The 20,536-nt window shown below is 53.5% G+C and overlaps 1 protein-coding gene across 1 annotated transcript; it reads left to right on the plus strand.

The window, feature by feature from the left end:
- Positions 1–2,569: 2,569 nt before the first annotated feature.
- On the plus strand, positions 2,570–19,533 carry ITGA2B (integrin subunit alpha 2b). The gene is made up of 30 exons (XM_003282386.4): positions 2,570–2,757; positions 6,088–6,209; positions 6,298–6,395; positions 6,503–6,668; positions 6,890–6,939; positions 7,016–7,061; positions 7,154–7,282; positions 7,636–7,683; positions 7,866–7,909; positions 8,082–8,135; positions 8,274–8,326; positions 8,517–8,728; positions 10,605–10,787; positions 11,026–11,071; positions 11,180–11,284; positions 11,369–11,424; positions 11,517–11,668; positions 11,856–11,981; positions 12,979–13,046; positions 13,180–13,327; positions 13,898–13,993; positions 14,609–14,688; positions 15,311–15,391; positions 15,515–15,614; positions 15,714–15,866; positions 15,983–16,108; positions 16,589–16,702; positions 16,940–17,041; positions 17,228–17,344; positions 19,293–19,533. The coding sequence occupies exons 1-30, from the start codon at positions 2,570–2,572 to the stop codon at positions 19,350–19,352; spliced, it is 3,123 nt and encodes a 1,040-aa protein (XP_003282434.2). The 3' UTR covers positions 19,353–19,533.
- The last annotated feature ends 1,003 nt before the right edge of the window (positions 19,534–20,536 follow it).

Genomic DNA, 20,536 nt, shown 5'->3' on the forward strand with positions numbered 1-20,536 from the left:
GCCTCAGTCCAACCCTTTAAGCATTCTGCTATGCTGAGTCAACTACTTGTCCTTCCCCACCTCTGTGTTCCTTTGCTGCTGTCATGTATTCTCTATGCCTAAAAACCTTTTCATTCTCTGACAAAAGGCAACTTGAACATGAGTTGAAGTGCGACCCATGTTTGAATCTTAGTTTTGCCGTCCATTGGCTGTGTAAACGTGGGCAATTTACCTAAAACTCTTGTGCCACAGTTTTGTGTTTATAAAATGGGCATAATAGTACTTATTTCCTAGGGTTGTTATGAGTAACAATGATACATGACTTTGATAATCTGTGTATTTTTCAAGGCATGCTTTACTGTCTCTCTGCTGCAGTTATGTGTGTTCATGTCTTAACTCTTTCTGGGCTGTTTGTTAAGGCTCCTTGATGGCTATCTTTGGAGTTTTAAAAATATTTTATTTTTTATAATTTTAAAATAGAGACAAGGTCTCACTGTATCGCCTAGGCTGGTCTCAAATACCTGAGCTCAAGCCATCCTCCTGCCTCAGCCTCCCAAAGTGCTGGGATTACAGGCATGAGCCACTGTACCTGGCCTAATGGTTATCTTTGTATCCTTTATCAACACAGTGCCTTGAACAGAGTAAATGCTTATATATATATATATATTTTTTTTTTTTTTTTTTTTGAGACAGAGTCTCGCTCTGTCGCGCCCAGGCTGGAGTGCAGTGGCGCGATCTCGGCTCACTGCAAGCTCCGGCTCCCCGGTTCACGCCATTCTCCTGCCTCAGCCTCCCGAGTAGCTGGGACTACAGGCGCCCGCCACCATGCCCGGCTAATTTTTTGTATTTTTAGTAGAGACGGGGTTTCACCGTGTTAGCCAGGATGGTCTCGATCTCCTGACCTCGTGATCTGCCCGCCTCGGCCTCCCAAAGTGCTGGGATTACAGGCTTGAGCCACCGCGCCCGGCCAGAGTAAATGCTTATTGAAAACTTGAGTGAAATGTGAGTTAATATTTGGCCTCACAGAATACACCAGTAATACAGCAATCACTCACCTGAGGACAGTGGGAGGATGGAAGGTAAGTAGAGGACTGGGTTAAGTATTCGTTCAAGCAAATACATTAATTACATGCCTCCCATGTACTTGACACTGGGAACTCAGCAATGAAGAAGGCCCAGACCAAAGTTCAGGCTTTTAGCTTCCTGTCCTATAAACGATAAGATTCTTAGCTCTATGCTGAGGTAGTAAATTATGAGGGGACTTCAAAATGGCACAGGGTGGTTGAGCAGGATACGGCAATGGTTAAGTTTGGTCAGAAAATAGAAATCAAAAGGAAAATGTGGCTATGGTTACCCCTAGCAGACCTCTTAAATCTCCTTCCTGAGAACCTGCTTTTTTGGGAAGGCATGAGTGCCAGTAAGACTCAGCACTCCTCCTCTTCCACTTCCCGAGAGAAAATGACTTTGCCTTTCTGCTCAAAACTCATCCCTTCACTTTGTCACCCTATGTTTGCATCTTCCATCCTTAGTGTGTGTTTCCATCCAGTCTTTCAGCAACACACGTACTACACATTGGACTCTTGGATAGTCTCTAGGGCTGTAGCAAGGAGCCTTGCTCCCAAGGGACTCATTTACACAATCCTGTGAACGGACCAAGAGTAAACAGTGTGCCCAATGCTGTGCCTATGTGTGTTAGCCCACGCGGCCAGCCTGAGGAGTCAGGGAAGGCTCCCCTAGGCAAAGACCTCCACCAGAATGAAGTCTTAATGGTTAAAGAGCTCCATCACCCAAAAAGGATTGAGGGCCTACCTTCAACTGAACAGCTAATGCATAATCTCAGAAACTGTGAGTCAAAATTCCCTGGAATAACTCCACTTTATCCCCAATCTCCTTGCCACCTAGACCAAGGTCCATTCACCACCCTGTTCCCAGCACTGACTGCACTGCTGTGGCCACACTAAAGCTTGGCTCAAGACGGAGGAGGAGTGAGGAAGCTGCTGCGCCAATATGGCTGCTTGAGGCCGCCCAAGGTCGTAGAAGGAGGAAGTGGGTAAATGCCGTATCCAAAAAGATACAGCAGCCTCAGGTTTTATCAGGGGGCAGCAGCTTCCTTCTCCTTCCCCGACCTCTGGCCAAGTCACAAAGCACCACAGCTGTACAGCCAGATGGGGGAAGGGAGGAGATTAGAACTGTAGGCTAGAGTAGACAGGTATGGACCAGTTCACAATCATGCTATCCCAAGCAGAAAGTGATGGTGGCTTGGACTAGCACAGTGGTAGTAGAGATGGGGTAAAGATTCAAGAGACATCATTGATAGGCAGAACCAATAGGACATGGTAATAAACTATTCTCAGGAAAGGGGAGGAGTCATGGCTTTCAGCCATGAGCATCCACCCTCGGGGTGGCCTCACCCACTTCCTGGTAATTCTAGCCACCATGAGTCCAGGGGCTATAGCCCTTTGCTCTGCCCCATTGCTCAGCAAGTTACTTGGGGTTCCAGTTTGATAAGAAAAGACTTCCTGTGGAGGAATCTGAAGGGAAGGAGGAGGAGCTGGCCCATTCCTGCCTGGGAGGTTGTGGAAGAAGGAAGATGGCCAGAGCCTTGTGTCCACTGCAAGCTCTCTGGCTTCTGGAGTGGGTGCTGCGGCTCTTGGGACCTTGTGCTGCCCCTCCAGCCTGGGCCTTGAACCTGGACCCAGTGCAGCTCACCTTCTATGCAGGCCCCAATGGCAGCCACTTTGGATTTTCACTGGACTTCCACAAGGACAGCCATGGGAGGTGAGCCGTAAGGGAAGTTTGGGTATTGGGAGAGAGCAGGACCCCTCCCCATCACTGCTTCTGGGGGCTTCGAGTTTCCCATTTGTGACAGCAGTTGAGCAAGGTGAATTGTGGGGCTTATTCAGGTTGATTTCTTGTCAAGAATGTTGGGGTCCGGGGGACTGGCCCAGGTGAAGGTATAAGGGCAGGGCACAGGTGGGGTGATGGGCACTGAAACTACAGCAAGAACGAAGGGAAGACAAGAGTTGATGTTTTATTTTTTCCCCAAGGGTCAGTTGTATGAACCACTCCACCCTCAACACCTTGAAATGCAGAGAGGATGCCGGGCGCGGTGGCTCACGCCTGTAATCCCAGCACTTTGGGAGGCAGAGGTGGGCAGATCACGAGGTCAGGAGTTCCAGACCAGCCTGGCCAACATGGTGAAACCCTGTCTCTATTAAAAATACAAAAATTAGGGCCGGGCGCGGTGGCTCACGCTTTAATCCCAGCATTTTGGGAGGCCGAGGCGGGTGGATCACGAGGTCAGGAGATCGAGACCATGGTGAAACCCTGTCTCTACTAAAAATACAAAAAATTAGCCGGGCGTGGTGGCGGGCGCCTGTAGTCCCAGCTACTCGAAGAGGCTGAGGCAGGAGAATGGCGTGAACCTGGGAGGCGGAGCTTGCAGTGAGCCGAGATTGCACGACTGCACTCCAGCCTGGGCAACAAAGCCAGACTCCGTCTCAAAAAAAATAAAAATAAAAATTAATTAATTAATTAAAAATAAAATAAAAATAAAATACAAAAATTAGCTGAGCATGGTGGCACACTCCTGTAGTCCCAGCTACTTGGGAGGCTGAGGTAGGAGAGGTGGAGGTTGGAGGCTGAGGTAGGAGAGGTGGAGGTGGAGGTTACAGTGAGCTGAGATCGTGCCACTGCACTCCAGCCTGGGTGACAGAGTGAGACTCCATCTCAAAAAAAAAAAAAAAAAAAAAATTAGCCAGGTGTGGTGCCGCATGCCTGTAATCCCAGCTACTCGGGAGGCTGAGGCAGGAGAATCGTTTGAACCTGAGAGGCAGAGGTTGTGGTGAGCTGAGATCACGCCATTGCACTCCAGCCTGGGCAACAAGAGCAAAACTCTGTCTCAAAAAAAAAAAAAAAAATGTGGAGAGAAGCACATGTCCTAAATTGATTTGCAGAACTAAAGTTGTCTACCCTCCCCCACCTTGCATTTCTATTCCATTTCCCTCATCTCCATCAACATTATAAATATTTGAAAAGAAGCAATAGGTCATTAATGATTAGTATTGATCAGGTTTCAGAATCAAGAGTGCCATGATTAGAGTCTTGGCTCCTCCTCTTCATAGCATGTACCCTGAGCTACTTATCATGAGAGACACTGTGCCCACCAGCTTCAGGGAGTGGCAATGGGTGGCAATGGCAGATAGCCTTCAAGTGTCAGCCACTTAGGGGATTTCCTCTGCTGAAGAGAGCCAGTTCACTCCAAGTCCCCTCCCAAGGTGGCCCACATCCAGTGTCTGATCAATGAGAAGTGGGTGAGTGGGGAGAGTGGAGGCAGGTGTGGGGGAGGCATTTGATAAGGGTCCAGCCCTCTTTCATCAACTCTGACAATTCTTTTTTTCTTCTTTTTTTTTTTTTTTGAGATGGGATTTCACTCTTGTTGCCCAGGCTGGAGTGCAATAGCACAATCTCCGGCTCACCGCAACTTCCGCCTCCTGGGTTCAAGCGATTCTCCTGCCACAGCCTCCCGAGTAGCTGGGATTACAGGCATGTGCCACCACACCCCGCTAATTTTATATTTTTAGTAGAGACGAGGTTTCTCCATGTTGGTCAGGGTGGTCTCGAACTCCCAACCTCAGGTGATCCGCCCGCCTTGGCCTCCCAAAGTGCTGGGATTACAGGTGTGAGTCACCATGCCCAGCCTTTTTTTTTGAGATGGAGTTTCGCTCTCATTGCCCAGGCTGGAGTGCAATGGGGTGATCTCGGCTCACTGCAACCTCCGCCTCCTGGGTTCAAATGATTCTCCTGTCTCAGCCTCCCGAGTAGCTGGGATTACAGGCACCTGCCACCATGCCCAGCTAATTTTTGTATTTTTAGTAGAGACGGGGTTTCACTATGTTGGCCAGGCTTGTCTTGAACTCCTGACCTCAGGTGATCAGCCCGCCTCGGCCTCCCAAAGTACTGGGATTGCAGGTGTGAGCCACCACGCCTGGCCAACTCTGACAATTTTGAAGGGTCATTCTAGTTCCAGAGCTCGTGGGGTGTTGGCGAATGCTGTCATTGGGCCTGAATCAGCTCAACTCCTTCCTGTGCCCACTCCTGCTTATTTCCCCTCCTATAAGTAGTGATCCCAATGGCACTACTTAAACATCCTGCAGGCTAAAAAAATATTATGGGCCAGACACAGGCTCACGCCTGTAATCCCTTGGCCTCCCAAAGTGCTGGGATTACAGGTGTGAGCCACCATGCCCAGCCTATAAAAAAATTTTTTTTAATTAGCCAGGCATGGTGTTGCACACCTGCAGTCCCAGCTACTCGGGTGGCTGAGGGGAGAGGATTGCTTGAGCCCTGGAGATCAAGGCTACAGTGAGCTGTGATCGCGCTGCCGCACTCCAGCTGGGCAACAGAATGAGACCCTGTCTCAAAACAAAACAACAAAATTATTTTTAAAATTATAGCATTGTTTCAAGAGCGTTTGTTATGTATTTGGCTGGGACCATGCTAACCGTTACTCATATTTATTACATTTACTCCTGACAGCATTGACTGGTTGTGAAAACCAGTTATTGGTTATGAAATTGGTATTCCTATTTCACATATGGCAGAATTGTGATTTAAACCTAGATCTGCTAGGGTCCTCATCTCTATCAGCACACACACTCCAGCCCCACTTTAGAGGTACCTTCTACCTTCCCTCATTAAAACCAGCTCTCAAGAGGGGATCTGGTAACAGTCTAGACAGGCGTTCTAGGGAGCATGTGAACCCCTGGTTCTTGTTGTAGGTGGAAGGATGGAGATGTTGTACAGAGTTTAGGTCTTTTTCAGCAAAGATCTCAAACCCCTGGTGTTCAAATCAAACCAAATGGTTATAGTCCCAGCTCTACTCTCAACTCACTGGGTTACTTTAGCCACGTGATTGCTCTCGCTGAGAGTCGGTTTCACTGTCCATAAGATGAAGAAGTACATCACGGTGGTCTGTGAGGTGTCACTGAGGAAAGATGGTCCAGTGCCCCCATGCCACATCGCCTTCCGGGCAGTGCTCCCAGCGCCGGCGCCAGGGCCTGGGATAGGCTGGAACCTGCGCGGCGCTCACCCAGCTTTCCTATGCAGAGTGGCCATCGTGGTGGGCGCCCCGCGGACCCTGGGCCCCAGCCAGGAGGAGACGGGCGGAGTGTTCCTGTGCCCCTGGAGGGCCGAGGGCGGCCAGTGCCCCTCGCTGCTCTTTGACCTCCGTGAGTCCCAGGCAAGGAGAGCAAGGGTGGGGCCAGAGGGACGTGGACTGCCGGGCTTCAGCGCCCCACCCCTTCTTGTGCCTTCCAGGTGATGAGACCCGAAATGTAGGTTCCCAAACTTTACAAACCTTCAAGGCCCGTCAAGGACTGGGGGCGTCGGTCGTCAGCTGGAGCGACATCATTGTGGTGGGCCCCGCCGTACAGGGCACAAGGAACAGTCGGGGGCAGGGACACGTGGGGCCAGGAGGAGCCCAAGTCTCGCGCCCGTCCCCACTCCTGTGGCCTTTCTCCAGGCCTGCGCCCCCTGGCAGCACTGGAACGTCCTAGAAAAGACTGAGGAGGCTGAGAAGACGCCCGTAGGCAGCTGCTTTTTGGCTCAGCCGGAGAGCGGCCGCCGCGCCGAGTACTCCCCCTGTCGCGGGAACACCCTGAGCCGCATTTACAAGGAAAATAATTTTGGTAAGCGCCCGCTACGACCTGGCCCCGCCCACTCGCGACGGCTTAGCCCCGCCCCCCATCGGATCCCGCCCCCAGCGCCGCAGCCCTCGCTTTGGATCTGGCCTCGCCCCAGGGCCCCGCCGACTCCAGGCCCGCCCGTGTAGGATCCCCCCAGCCCTCCTCCGGGCTCGCGCGCGCCTCCCTTCACCCCTGCGCTGACCCCTCCTCCCTGTCTCCTGCAGGCTTGGACAAGCGTTACTGTGAAGCGGGCTTCAGCTCCGTGGTCACTCAGGCAAGTAGGGAGCAAAAGCGGAGTGGGGGCGGCTCCCAAACAGGGCCCCCTCTCACCCTCAGGGCTTCTCTTCCAGGCCGGAGAGCTGGTGCTTGGGGCTCCTGGCGGCTATTATTTCTTAGGTACGTGCCCATCCGTACACCTCCCTCCCTTCTCGCGGCCCAAGGAGACCCCCGGTATTTGGGCCCCACACCCGTTGTCCCTCCCGCCCTAGGTCTCCTGGCCCAGGCTCCAATTGCGGATATTTTCTCGAGTTACCGCCCAGGCATCCTTTTGTGGCACGTGCCCTCCCAGAGCCTCTCCTTTGACTCCAGCACCCCAGAGTACTTCGACGGCTACTGGGGTAACACCGGCCTTCCAGACTTCCAAGGGTCACCGCCCACCGCAGACGGTCAGGTCCTGCCCCTGCGGGAGCCTCCATGCCCACCCCTGCCGGCCAGCCCACCGCCTAAGTCGCTCCCGCCCTCCGCTCCTGCGGCTTCCCCGCAGACCGCCCACCTCCCATGCGCCCACCGCACCCTTCCACTGTGGACTCGTAGTGCAGCCTGGGGCAGGGCTTGGTCCCTCGAAGGCCTCCGTTTTCCATCTGCACCATGCAGGGCTGGGGCTGAGTGGCCTTAATCTCCTCCTTCTTTGCCCTCAATCCCCTCTCTGCTTCCTCCCCTGGAAAAGACTAATTTGCACCCGTGTCCTCAGGGTACTCGGTGGCCGTGGGCGAGTTCGACGGGGATCTCAACACTACAGGCAAGAAATCCACTTAGGGCGGGAGTTGGGGAGCCCAGCCTGGGGAGGAGCGCCTTCCTGAAATCTTCCCTGTGTAGGGAAATCTTCCTGCACACAAATTTTCCCTGGGTGCAGAACGGGGAGCGGGAAGTGGGTAGGTTCTAAGGCTCTCATTCCCTGAGCCTGGCTCTCCCTATCGCCAGAGTATGTCGTCGGTGCCCCCACTCGGAGCGGGACCCTGGGAGCGGTAAGTGCCCCCACCACTGGGCATCCCGAAGCCCCTTATCCCAGTCCTCAGGCTGACAACTCCTGAGCGCCCCCCACCCCCGCCCCGCCTCCACCAAACCACGCTTTCTCACCTGGAGTGGGAGGCTGCTTTGGGGACAAGAATGATGCTCTCGGCTGCGCTGTCCGTGCAGGTGGAAATTTTGGACTCCTACTACCAGAGGCTGCACCGGCTGCGCGGAGAGCAGGTGGGGGCCAGGTCCGAGTGGGAGTGGCTGGGTGGAGGGGGAACTGAGACTTCAGAATATTTCACGGGAGGTGAGGGCCCATTTCTTAGAGAGGATGCTGGTCCAGCAGCGTGAATGATGGTGCTCCTCATCTTGCAGATGGCGTCGTATTTTGGGCATTCAGTGGCTGTCACTGATGTCAACGGGGATGGGTGAGGAGGGACATGCCCCACCCCTACCCAGTTGGGTCCCAAATTACCAGAGCTGCCCTCTGTCTCCCTTTCCTAGCCCCTAGTCTCACGTGTCCACTGGGGGAACAGGAGAGCAAGGGTCGGGGAGATTTAGCCCTAGCCCCACCATACCCCTGGTCCAGTCCCATGTAACCACTCATCTGGCCCACAGGAGGCATGATCTGCTGGTGGGCGCTCCACTGTATATGGAGAGCCGGGCAGACCGAAAACTGGCCGAAGTGGGGCGTGTGTATTTGTTCCTGCAGCCGCGAGGCCCCCACGCGCTGGGTGCCCCCAGCCTCCTGCTGACTGGCACACAGCTCTATGGGCGATTCGGCTCTGCCATCGCACCCCTGGGCGACCTCAACAGGGATGGCTACAATGGTGAGGGAAGAGAGGAGCCCTACTTGCTGCAGAGGGGTTAACAGCCACTCAAAAAGCATGGAGTTGGCCTGAGGGCAGCCAGAACCAGGATGGGTTTTAAGCATATAAGTATGTGGCTTAGACACATGGGGCGCTAAGTGGAGAGCAGATGGGAGAGTTGAAGACTAATTAGGATGTGTTTGCCTTAATCCAGGCAAGAGACAATGACCACCTGGATGTGGATTTTGGCGGTGGAGTTAGAGATGGCAGTGACTTCACAGATATTTAGTGGCTCATGCCTGTAATCCCAGCTACTTGGGAAATTGAGGCAGGAGAATCTCTTGAACCCGGGAAGTGGAGGTTGCACTAAGCTGAGATCGCGCCACTACTGCACTCCAGCCTGGGCGACAGAGCAAGACTCCATCTCAACAAAATAAAAAAAAAAAAAAGAAAGGAAGAAAGAAAGAAAAAAAGGGGAGGTTATTGGTGACAGTGACATAAATTGATTCAGGCCAAGGTAGGGTCAGAAGCCAGAATGCAATGGGGTAAGGTATGAATGGAGGTGAAAAATTGGATGCAGCTAATGTAGACAGCTCTTTCAACAGGTTTGTGGTAAAAAGGAATTTGAGGAATAGAAAGAAAAAAAAAGAACATGTTTGACTATGAGAGGAAAAAGAGAAAAGGTGATCACGGAAAAGAGATGAGGGTCAAGGGAAGATTACTTCAATGTGGAAGAACATGTAGTAGGTTGAAAATGATGTTGTGGGGAAATGGGGAGATGAGCCAGCAGAGAGTCCCTGTGATGCCTCAGGGGGTGGGAGGGTGACTGGCCCAATGTCAGGATAAAGGAAGGAAGCCTCTTCCAGGGTCAAATGGGGAAAGGGAAAAGAAAGTCGGTGTGGGATTATAGCATAACAGTGGGCTGCCTCTCTTCCTGAAGTAAGAGATTATGTCACCTGCTGAAGGAAGTGTTGGGGGGCTGGGAGTTTGATGAAATGGAGAAGATTAGAAATAGATGCTAGATGTCCAGGCACGGTGGCTCACACCTGGAATCTCAGCACTTTGGGAGGCCGAGGCAGGAGCATCACTGGAACCTAGGAGTTTGACACCAGCCTGGGCAACATAGGGAGATCGCGTCTCTATAAAAATTTTTAGAAATTAGCTGGGCATGGTGGCTGTCGTCTCAACTGCTTGGGAAGCTGAGGTGGGAGGATTGCTTTAGTCCAGAAGGTTGAGGCTGCAGTAAGCCATGGTCGCAGCACTGCACTTCAGCCTGAATGACAGTGCAAGACTCTGTCTTAAAAATAAAAAAAAATTTAAAAGGGGCTTGGGCATGGTGGCTCACACCTGTAATCCCAGCACTTTGGGAGCCCAAGGTGGGCAGATCACTTGAGGTCAGGAGTTCGAGGCCAGCCTGGCCAATGTGGTGAAACCCCGTCTCTACTGAAAATACAAAAATTAGCCGGGCATGGTGGTGCGCACCTGTAATCCCAGCTACTGGAGAGGCTGAGGCAGGAGAATCACTTTAACGGGGGAGGCAGAGGTTGCAGTGAGCCGAGATCGCACCACTGCACTCCAGCCAGGACAACAGAGAGAGACTCCATCTCAAAAAAAAAAAAAAAAATTTTAAAAAGGGAATAATGATGCTTAATTTTCAGGATATATTTTCCTCAATAGACAGTGAGAGTTGTCACGGTTTTTATAACAATCCTACTTGGCAGGTCCCTCTCCCACCTGATTGTTAACTCCTGGAGGGTAGGGCAGTGCCTCCTTCACCCACACTTTGCACCCCTTTCCTGGTCTTCTGGGATGTGCCCAGAGAAGCTCAGGAAAGTTTTACAGTCATCTAGGGAGGCTGAATAACAATCAGCCACTTCCTTTCTGTTACTCCTTCCAGACGTTGCAGTGGCTGCCCCCTACGGGGGTCCCAGTGGCGGGGGCCAAGTGCTGGTGTTCCTGGGTCAGAGTGAGGGGCTGAGCTCACGTCCCTCCCAGGTCCTGGACAGCCCCTTCCCCACAGGCTCTGCCTTTGGCTTCTCCCTTCGAGGTGCCGTAGACATCGATGACAACGGATACCCAGGTGCCCTGGACTGCCTCCAGCTAGAAATGCCCAAGAAAGGCCCTTGGACATTCGCTGGAAGTGCCAAGAGACATGGCCAGGGGCTCATGCCTGGCCTGGTGTCCCACTGTTGGACTGCCAGAGGGGCTGGGTGAAACCTCCAGTGGGGGTGGTGGTGTGGGGAACCCCTGGGAAGATGAGATGAGGATACCATGCCCTCTCTAATGGCCAATTCTGACCTATTCCTTGATGTCTGTAGACCTGCTCGTGGGAGCTTACGGGGCCAACCAGGTGGCTGTGTACAGGTGAGCACTGGCTCCAGGGGCAGGATGGGGAAGGTCCCATGCCATCAGAGGAGACCAGGCCAGGAGGAGCCACAATGGCAAGCCTACCCCATCACCCCATCCCATCAGAGCTCAGCCAGTGGTGAAGGCCTCTGTCCAGCTACTGGTGCAAGATTCACTGAATCCTGCTGTGAAGAGCTGTGTCCTACCCCAGACCAAGACACCCGTGAGCTGGTGAGGAGGCAGAGGGCATGGGCCTTGAAGAATCTGGGACCTCAGAAAGGCCCCAACCCCTGAGCCCCACTTATGTCTTTGCAGCTTCAACATCCAGATGTGTGTTGGAGCCACTGGGCACAACATTCCTCAGAAGCTATGTGAGTGGCATGAAGGGGGCAGGAGGGAGGCGGGCTTGGACTCCCCCGGAGGCTGGCCAGGGAGGTCCTGACTCTTCTGCTTGCCCTGCCAGCCCTAAATGCCGAGCTGCAGCTGGACCGGCAGAAGCCCCGCCAGGGCCGGCGGGTGCTGCTGCTGGGCTCTCAACAGGCAGGCACCACCCTGAACCTGGATCTGGGCGGAAAGCACAGCCCCATCTGCCACACCACCATGGCCTTCCTTCGAGTACGCCCAGGCAGGGGACTGGCAGAGCTGGGAGAGTAGAACTTACCCACTGGACTTGTTCTTCTAGCCCTGGGGCACTGAGCTGGGTGCTGTGAGTCCGGGGGTGGTCAGGACACGGTGCCTACTGGCCAGGAGAAGGTGGGATGTGTATGGTAGTAAGATGGCCTGACTCTTGCCCCCATCCTAGGATGAGGCAGACTTCCGGGACAAGCTGAGCCCCATTGTGCTCAGCCTCAATGTGTCCCTACCGCCCACGGAGGCTGGAATGGCCCCTGCTGTCGTGCTGCATGGAGACACCCATGTGCAGGAGCAGGTAGGGACAGGCGGGGACAGGCCAGGGAGGTGCAGGACCCCTGACAGCAAGTCAGGATTAGGGTTAGTGCCAAGTCGCAATGTGAACCCCAAAACCTTGATGTCATTCCAAACCCTAATGAAAACCTCAAAATCCAGCCAGTCGTGGTGGCTCACACCTGTAATCCCAGCACTTTGGGAGACCGAGGCAGGTGGATTGCCTGAGGTCAGGAGTTAGAGACCAACCTGGCCCACATGGTGAAACCCCATCTCTACTAAAAATACAAAAAAAATTAGCCAGGCATGGTGACACACACCTGTAATTCCAACTACTCGGGAGGCTGAGGCAGGAGAACCACTTGAACCCAGGAGGCAGAGGTTGCAGTGGGCCGAGATTGTGCTGCAGCACTCCAGCCTGGGTGACAGAGCAAGACTCTGTCTCAAAAAAAAAAAAAAAAAAGCCAGGCGCAGTGGCTCACGCCTGTAATCCCAGCACTTTGGGAAGCCGAGGCAGGTGGATCACCTGAGGTCAGGAGTTCAAGACCATCCTGGCTAACACAGTGAGACCCCCGTCTACTAAAAATACAAAAAAAAAAAAAAATAGCTGGGTGTGGTGGCGGGTACCTGTAGTCCCAGCTACTCGGGAGGCTGAGGCAGAAGAATGGCATGAACCTGGGAGGCGGAGCTTGCAGTGAGCCAAGATCGTGCCACTGCACTCCAGCCTGGGCGACAGAGCGAGACTCCATCTCCAAAAATAAAATAAAATAAAATAAAATAAAAACCTAAAAATCCCAGTATCCCCTAAGCTCTGATGTAAATTGACAAACCCTGACATTGTCCCAAACCTCCAAATAAACCCCAGAGCCCCGATACCATCCCCAAACTCCTTTTTGTCCTCAGATCTTCTTACTCCCTAAGCCCCTATGTGAACCCCAAGCCCACTGTTTTCCTAACCCTGATGTAATCCCCAAACCTCACACATCCCCAGCTTACCCACACACCCCAATGTGCCCCTCTAGACACGAATCGTCCTGGACTGCGGGGAAGATGACGTGTGTGTGCCCCAGCTTCAGCTCACTGCCAGCGTGTGAGGAGGCCTCCCACTCTGCCCAACCCTGGCCCTTTCTGCCTATCATACCCGCTCCCCACCTGAGTCCCCTCTTTTCCCACATCCTGGGCCCGGACCCAGGCTCCCTGGCTTCACTCCTCTTTCCCCACAGGACGGGCTCCCCGCTCCTAGTTGGGGCAGATAATGTCCTGGAGCTGCAGATGGACACAGCCAACGAGGGCGAGGGGGCCTATGAAGCAGAGCTGGCAGTGCACCTGCCCCAGGGCGCCCACTACATGTGGGCCCTAAGCAACGTTGAGGTACGGCCCCCACCCTGGGAAGAGTACCCGGGACCTGGGAGGTGCTGGAGCCTTGGCTCTCTCATCTCCCTCCCCGAGAGTCCCTCTTCTCTTCTGCTTTGCTGTCAAAGATGTAATTTTTTATTTTTATTTTTAATTTGGAAGAGGAATACTTGCTAATGGCACAGAATTCCAAAACTCTATTACAAAAACCAGAAAAACAAAAAAGGTTTAGGAACCAAATGTTAACAGGAACCTCTGTTAACATTTGGTGGATTTCCTTCCAGTCTTTTTTTCAATATTGACTCGCACTCACATAAGTATATATTTATTTTTTATGTTGTTAATGTAGTTTATAATAACGGGGTCATACTCTAATGTTTTGTGTTTTTTATTTCCAAAATGAAAATGCCTAAAAAGTAATAGTGCTACAGCAATACACACACTAGCATGTGACAGTCCCTTGAGACCCCACCCCAAGAAACCCCCCCTCCCTACCTTGGCACACAACTCTTTCCAGACCTTCCAAGGGAGCTTAAATATATATATATGATGCTCTGTAATTTCTGTCTTGGAATTGCCTTCCTGAAGGGCTTTGAGAGACTCATCTGTAATCAGAAGAAGGAGAATGAGACCACCAGGGTGGTGCTGTGTGAGCTGGGCAACCCCATGAAGAAGAACACCCAGGTGAGGCTGCTGGGTTGTGGTGCCGGGTCTCCACCAGGGGCTTGTGAACAACCAGATTTTAGGGGTGAGGTTTTAGAGCCACATAGTTCTGGGCCAGAATCTTGGGTCTCACACTCCCTTGCCACATGTCCTTGGGTGAGTGACTTTCCCTCTCTGAGCCCCTTTACCCAGTGGACTTCCAGGTAAAATAGAAATAATAATGGTGGCCTGGTGCGATGGCTCACACCTGTAATCCTAGCACTCTGGGAGGCCGAGACGGGTGGATCATGAGGTCAGAAGTTCAAGACCAGCCTGGCCAACATAGCAAAACCCGTCTCTACTAAAAATATAAAAATTACCCGGGCATGGTGGCGCACGCCTATAGTCCTAGCTACTTGGGAGGTTGAGGCAGAAAAATCACTTAAACCTGAGAGGTGGAGATTGCAGTGAGCTGAGATCACGCCACTGCACTCCAGCCTGGGTGACAGAGCGAGACTCCGTCTTGGAAAAAAAAAAAAAAAGGAAAAAGAAAGAATAATGGTGATCTTGGAGGGTGAAGACTGGAGGCCACATTCAGGGCAGGGCTGTCTTAAGTGGGGCATTTGGGCAGTGACCTTGGCCCTCCTCATATCCCAGATAGGAATCACGATGTTGGTGAGCGTGGGGAATCTGGAAGAGGCTGGGGAGTCTGTGTCCTTCCAGCTGCAGATACGGAGGTACTGATCTGGCGAGCGTGCCTACCCACCACCCTTCCCCTGTCTGACCCCCGTGCAGAGCCCCTCAGGTCCCTTCCATACAGAAGGGTCCTTTGAGGCCAGGAGCGGTGGCTCACACCTGTAATCCCAGCACTTTGCGAGGCCAAGGCAGGAGGATCACTGGAGGTCAGGAGTTGGAGACCAGCCTGGCCAACATGGTGAAACCCCATCTCTATTAAAAATATAGAAATTAGCTGGGCATGGTGGTGAGCACCTACAATCCCAGGTACTTGGGAGGCTGAGACAGGAGAATAGCTTGAACTGAACCTGGGAGGTGGAGGTTGCAGTGAGCCAAGACTGGGCCACTGCACTCCAGCCTTCCAGCCTGGGCGACAGAGCAAGACTCCATCTCAAAAGAAAATAAAAAAAAAAGATCTTTGAAGAAGTCTGGTTCCCTTTCTTCCTCAGAGACTTATGTCTGAGTCTTGGAGCCCTAGAGGAAGTTCTTTCCCAGGTCTAACTTCAGTGCGGCATGCTGTTTGTATAATTAGCTCTCTCTGAACTCTAAAATTCTGGCCTTACCCCCAGAGAGTCACTGGGCTGGTGTTCCTGGCCCTGTTTCTCCCCATCCCCTCCCCTCTAGCAAGAACAGCCAGAATCCAAACAGCAAGATTGTGCTGCTGGACGTGCCGGTCCGGGCGGAGGCCCAAGTGGAGCTGCGAGGGTGAGAGGCCAGGGGTGGAGAAGGGAGATGGCATTCAGGGCTCTAAAGTCCAGGGGGCACTGGGGAAACCCCACAGGCCAATCAGGGCATCACACTCTCTCTGGGGGTCTTGGGCACCTGCAGGAACTCCTTTCCAGCCTCCCTGGTGGTGGCGGCAGAAGAAGGTGAGAGGGAGCAGAACAGCTTGGACAGCTGGGGACCCAAAGTGGAGCACACCTATGAGGTAGGGGGAAGCCTCTCATCCCTGGCTGGGGTGAGCGAGTCCTCAGAACTCCGGGTGAGGCGCTAAGCTCCCCGCACCCTGCCACCACCACCCCTTCAGCTCCACAACAATGGCCCTGGGACTGTGAATGGCCTTCACCTCAGCATCCACCTCCCCGGGCAGTCCCAGCCCTCCGACCTGCTCTACATCCTGGATATACAGCCCCAGGGGGGCCTTCAGTGCTTCCCACAGCCTCCTGTCAACCCCCTCAAGGTGAGAGCCAGGTGGAAGAAAGAGCTGTGAAGGCAGCCCCAGACCAACAACTAGGGCACCTCTATGGGCTGGGGTTCGGGGGAGACCTGGGCCTGACCACTCCTTTGCCCCCCCAGGTGGACTGGGGGCTGCCCACCCCCAGCCCCTCTCCCATTCACCGGGCCCATCACAAGCGGGATCGCAGACAGATCTTCCTGCCAGAGCCCGAGCAGCCCTCGAGGCTTCAGGATCCAGTTCTCGTAGTGAGCAGGCTCTCTAGTCTCTGGCCGGGCCTCCCCCGGGAGCCCAGGGGCAGAGGGGATGGGAGGAGGGAGAGGGGTCCGGGTGTGCTGTGGGCCTCTGTGGGCCACGCTTGGTCCCAGGGAGCACTTCAAGTGAACATGGAGGAGCATGCTGGCTTGTGTCTGGGGTGAGCTGAAAGACACCTGCACCTTTTAAAAGCTTCCCAGTACGTTAAGGAGCATAAAACAATGCCAAAGCAAGGTTATCATAGACCTGGGCATTGCGCGCTGGGGGATGACCCTCCCTGCATCTCTGGGACTATGTGAGCAAGCCCGTGGAGAGACAGCATCCGAAGCTTGGATCCGAGGCCCTTCCTGATGGGAAGGCCACCGCTTCCTGAACCCTCGGACCCCTCTGCGTTGGGTCCTGGGGGTAAAGGGGTGGGGGATGATGGGGTGATGGGCCGGGACGGGCTGGGGACTGACGACGCCTCCCCTCAGAGCTGCGACTCGGCGCCCTGTACTGTGGTGCAGTGTGACCTGCAGGAGATGGCGCGCGGGCAGCGGGCCATGGTCACGGTGTTGGCCTTCCTGTGGCTGCCCAGCCTCTACCAGGTGGGGTGGGCCGTGGGGGGGCGGGGCCGGGCCTTCTGGGCGGGGACCACTTTGCTCTGGGAGGGGCGGGGTTGGGTGTGGGAGGGCAGGAAGAGAGGGAAGGCAAGGTTTACTCTGGGGGATTGCAGTGGGATTAGGCCAGAGGCAGGTCTTCCCCGCCGGGAGTGTGGGACCTGGACTCCTGCAACCAATAGGCCTCTTGTGGGTGTAAACGGCTTTCAACCCCAACCTGCCCAGAGGCCACTGGATCAGTTTGTGCTGCAGTCGCATGCATGGTTCAACGTGTCCTCCCTCCCCTATGCGGTGCCCCAGCTCAGCCTGCCCCGAGGGGAAGCTCAGGTGAGTGTGCTGGGATGGAGCAGACCAGTCCTGCAGGACCCACTGTCCCCCAGTCAGTGCCCAGCCAGAAAAGTCTGAGGGGTGGTACGGGTGGGTGGCATGGCTGGAGGTCACCAGCCTGAGGTTTGAGTCTTTGTGAAAGGCAGGTGTCAACGTGACTGAGGAGACATGTGGGTTTGCCCCCAGGTGCGGACACAGCTGCTCCGGGCCTTGGAGGAGAGGGCCATTCCAATCTGGTGGGTGCTGGTGGGTGTGCTGGGTGGCCTGCTGCTGCTCACCATCCTGGTCCTGGCCATGTGGAAGGTGAGGTGTGAAGGACGGTGGAGTCCCCATCGGGGCACAGGCTTCACCCTGCCCTGCCACAGGGTGTCAAGGAGAGATGGTGGCCCACCCAAGTGGGTAATCCAGGGACCAGGGGTCTATGTCTCCACTATTAGAATGCCATTCTCTGCCCAGTGGGGTGGCTCACACCTGTAATCCCAGCACTTTCGGAGGCCAAGGCAGGTAGATCACCACCTTGAGGTCAAGAGTTCGAGACCAGCCTGGCCAACATGGTGAAACCCCATCTCTACTAAAAATACCAAAATTAGCTGGGCGTGGCGACACATGCCTGTAATCTCAGCTACTCGGGAGGCTGAGGCAGTAGAATTGCATGAACCCAGGAGGCGGAGGTTGCAGTGAGCCGAGATCATGCCACTGCACTCCAGCTTGGGCAACAGAGCAAGCCTCTGTCTCAAAAAAAAAAAAGAAAAGAAAAGAAAAGAAAAAAATAGAATGTCTTTCTCTAGTAGAGCAAAAAAGGTAAAACAAACACAAAAATGTCATTCTCCTGGGAACCCTTCCAGGTACATACCACTGCAAAGGATAGCACCTGAAATTCTGAGGCCTTTAGACACCCCTGCCACCAAAAAGAATCAGAGGATATAGAGGGTATAGAGGGTGTAAGTCCTGCCTTCAGGAATTCCTGGCTGGTCTCGAGGACAAGACGCACTTCCTCCTAGCCCTGCCCTTCCCCTTGAGTGAGGCAAGAGGCCCAAGGATTGGTCTAGATCCTATTTCTCCCTTCCTATGTGGCCCTGGAGGGTCACTCGCTCCTCTGCACCCGGAGAAGTCTCAAGCACACTGAAGGGAAGACATGGTGCTTTTAGGGAAAATCACACACTAGACCCACAATAATCAAATACATATCATCATATGATCGAGTCATGTAGACACAAACTTCAGTATAAGAAAAATTCCAGGCTGGGCGTGGTGGCTCACACCGGTAATCCCAGCACTTTGGAAGGCTGAAGCAGGCGGTTCATGAGGTCAGGAGTTCGAGATCAGCCTGACAAACATGGTGAAACCCCATCTCTACTAAGAATACAAAAATTACCCGGGCATGGTGGCAGGTGCCCGTAGTCCCAGCTACTCGGGAGGCTGAGGCAGGAGAATCACTTGAACCTGGGAGGTGAAGGTTGCAGTGAGCCAAGATTGTGCCACTGCACTCCAGCCTGGGTGAGATTTCGTCTCAAAAGAAAAGAAAAGAAAAATTCCAGGTGGGGACCAGGCGCGGTGGATCACTTGAGGCCAGGAGTTTGGGACAGCATAGTGAGACTCCATCTCTACAAAAAAGTTTTTTTAAAAAAATTAGTCAGGTGTGGTAGTCCACACCTGTAGTCCCAGCTACTTGGGAGGCTAAGAAGTAAAGGGATTGCCTGGGTGACGCAGCAAGACCCTGTCAATAAAAATAAAATAAAAAAGAAAAATTCAGAGGCCGGGCACAGTGGCTTATGCCTGTAATCCCAGCACATTGGGAGGCTGAGACAGGCAGATCACCTGAGGTCAGGAGTTTGAGACCAGCCCGGCCATCAGAGTGAAACCCCGTCTCTACTAAAAATTAGCTGGGCGTGGTGGCATGCACCTGTAAACCCAGCTACTTGGGAGGCTGAGGCATGAGAATTGTTTGAACCCGGGAGGTGGAGGCTGCATTGAGCCAAGATGGAGCCGCTACGCTACAGCCTGGGTGACAGAGTGAGACTCCATCTAAAAAAAAGAAAAAAATAAAAACTCAGGGGAGAAAAAACAAAAACCCAACAATTTGTTCCATGCATTATCTCTAAATGTCAAAAGGCATCCATTTGTGGGTACAATGGGATTCATGTTCTGCGCTAGTCCGGGGAGGCACTCGTAGCTAGCATACTTCCTCACATGTGCTCTGGGGACAACAAATCATCTCTATACCCTGACCTTGGCCCCCGTGTTCCCCCAGGTTGGCTTCTTCAAGCGGAACCGGCCACCCCTGGAAGAAGATGATGAAGAGGGGGAGTGATGGTGCAGCCTACACTATTCTAGCAGGAGGGTCGGGCGTGCTACCTGCATCACCCCTTCTCCAACGAGGTGCCTCCAAGCTTTGGGTTGGAGCTGTTCCATGGGGTCCTCTTGGTGTCGTTTCCCTCCCAACAGAGCTGGGCCACCCCCTCCTGCTGCCTAATAAAGAGACTGAGCCCTGATGCTGAGCATGCTGCCTCCTTTTGGGGCCAGAGGAGAGAGGACCGAAGGAATGTTTTGGACGGGGACCTAGGGCTGGTGGAACTGTGAACAGAGAGAATCTCTGCCAGGGTGAAGTTTGCAAATCACTGTCTTTGGGGAGTGTCAGGAAGTACAGAGTTGGGGTGGTAGGTTTAAGAGAAAAGAGGGACAGCCCAGCGCAGTGGCTCACACCTGTAATCCCAGCACTGTGGGAGGCCAAGGTGAGCAGATCACCTGAGGTTGGGAGTTCGAGACCAGCCTTACCAACATGGAGAAACCTCGTCTCTACCGAAAATATGAAATTAGCTGGGCCTGGTGGTGCACGCTTCTAATCCCAGCTACTCAGGAGGCCAAGGCAGGAGAATTGCTTGAACCCAGGAGGCAGAGGTTGCAGTGAGCTGAGATTGCGTCATTGCACTCCAGCCTGGACAACAAGAGTGAAACTCTGTCTCAAAAAAAAAGAAAAAAGGGAGAAAGGGCGGCAGGGCCTCAAGGAGGACTGGAGGGGGATGAACATGTCTAAGGGCAGGATGGGATGGGAGGGCAGGTGAGGAGGTGGGAGCATCAGAGAAGGCAGGCTGTGTCCTTGGTGGGCAGCTTTATTTATTTATTTATTTTTGAGACAGAATCTCACTCTTGCCCAGGCTGGAGTGCAATGGCATGATCTCGGCTCACTGCAACCTCCGCCTCACCGGTGCAAGCAATTCTCCTGCCTCTGCCTCCTGAGTAGCTGGGACTGCAGGAGCACACCACCACACCTGGTTAATTTTCGTATTTTTAGTAGAGAAGGGATTTCACCATGTTGGCCAGGCTGGTCTTGAACTCATGGCCTCAGGTGATCCGTCCACCTCAGCCTCCCAAAGTGCTGGGATTACAGGCGTGAGCCACCTCACCCAGCCAGGGCAGCTTTAAATAGCACATTTGTTATGATTTCAGAAGGGTAAACTTCACAATGACCTGAGGCATGGAAAAATAACACGCTCT

The sequence above is a fragment of the Nomascus leucogenys genome, chromosome 19, assembly GCF_006542625.1.
Source record: "Nomascus leucogenys isolate Asia chromosome 19, Asia_NLE_v1, whole genome shotgun sequence".
In the NCBI taxonomy this organism is placed as follows: domain Eukaryota; kingdom Metazoa; phylum Chordata; class Mammalia; order Primates; family Hylobatidae; genus Nomascus; species Nomascus leucogenys.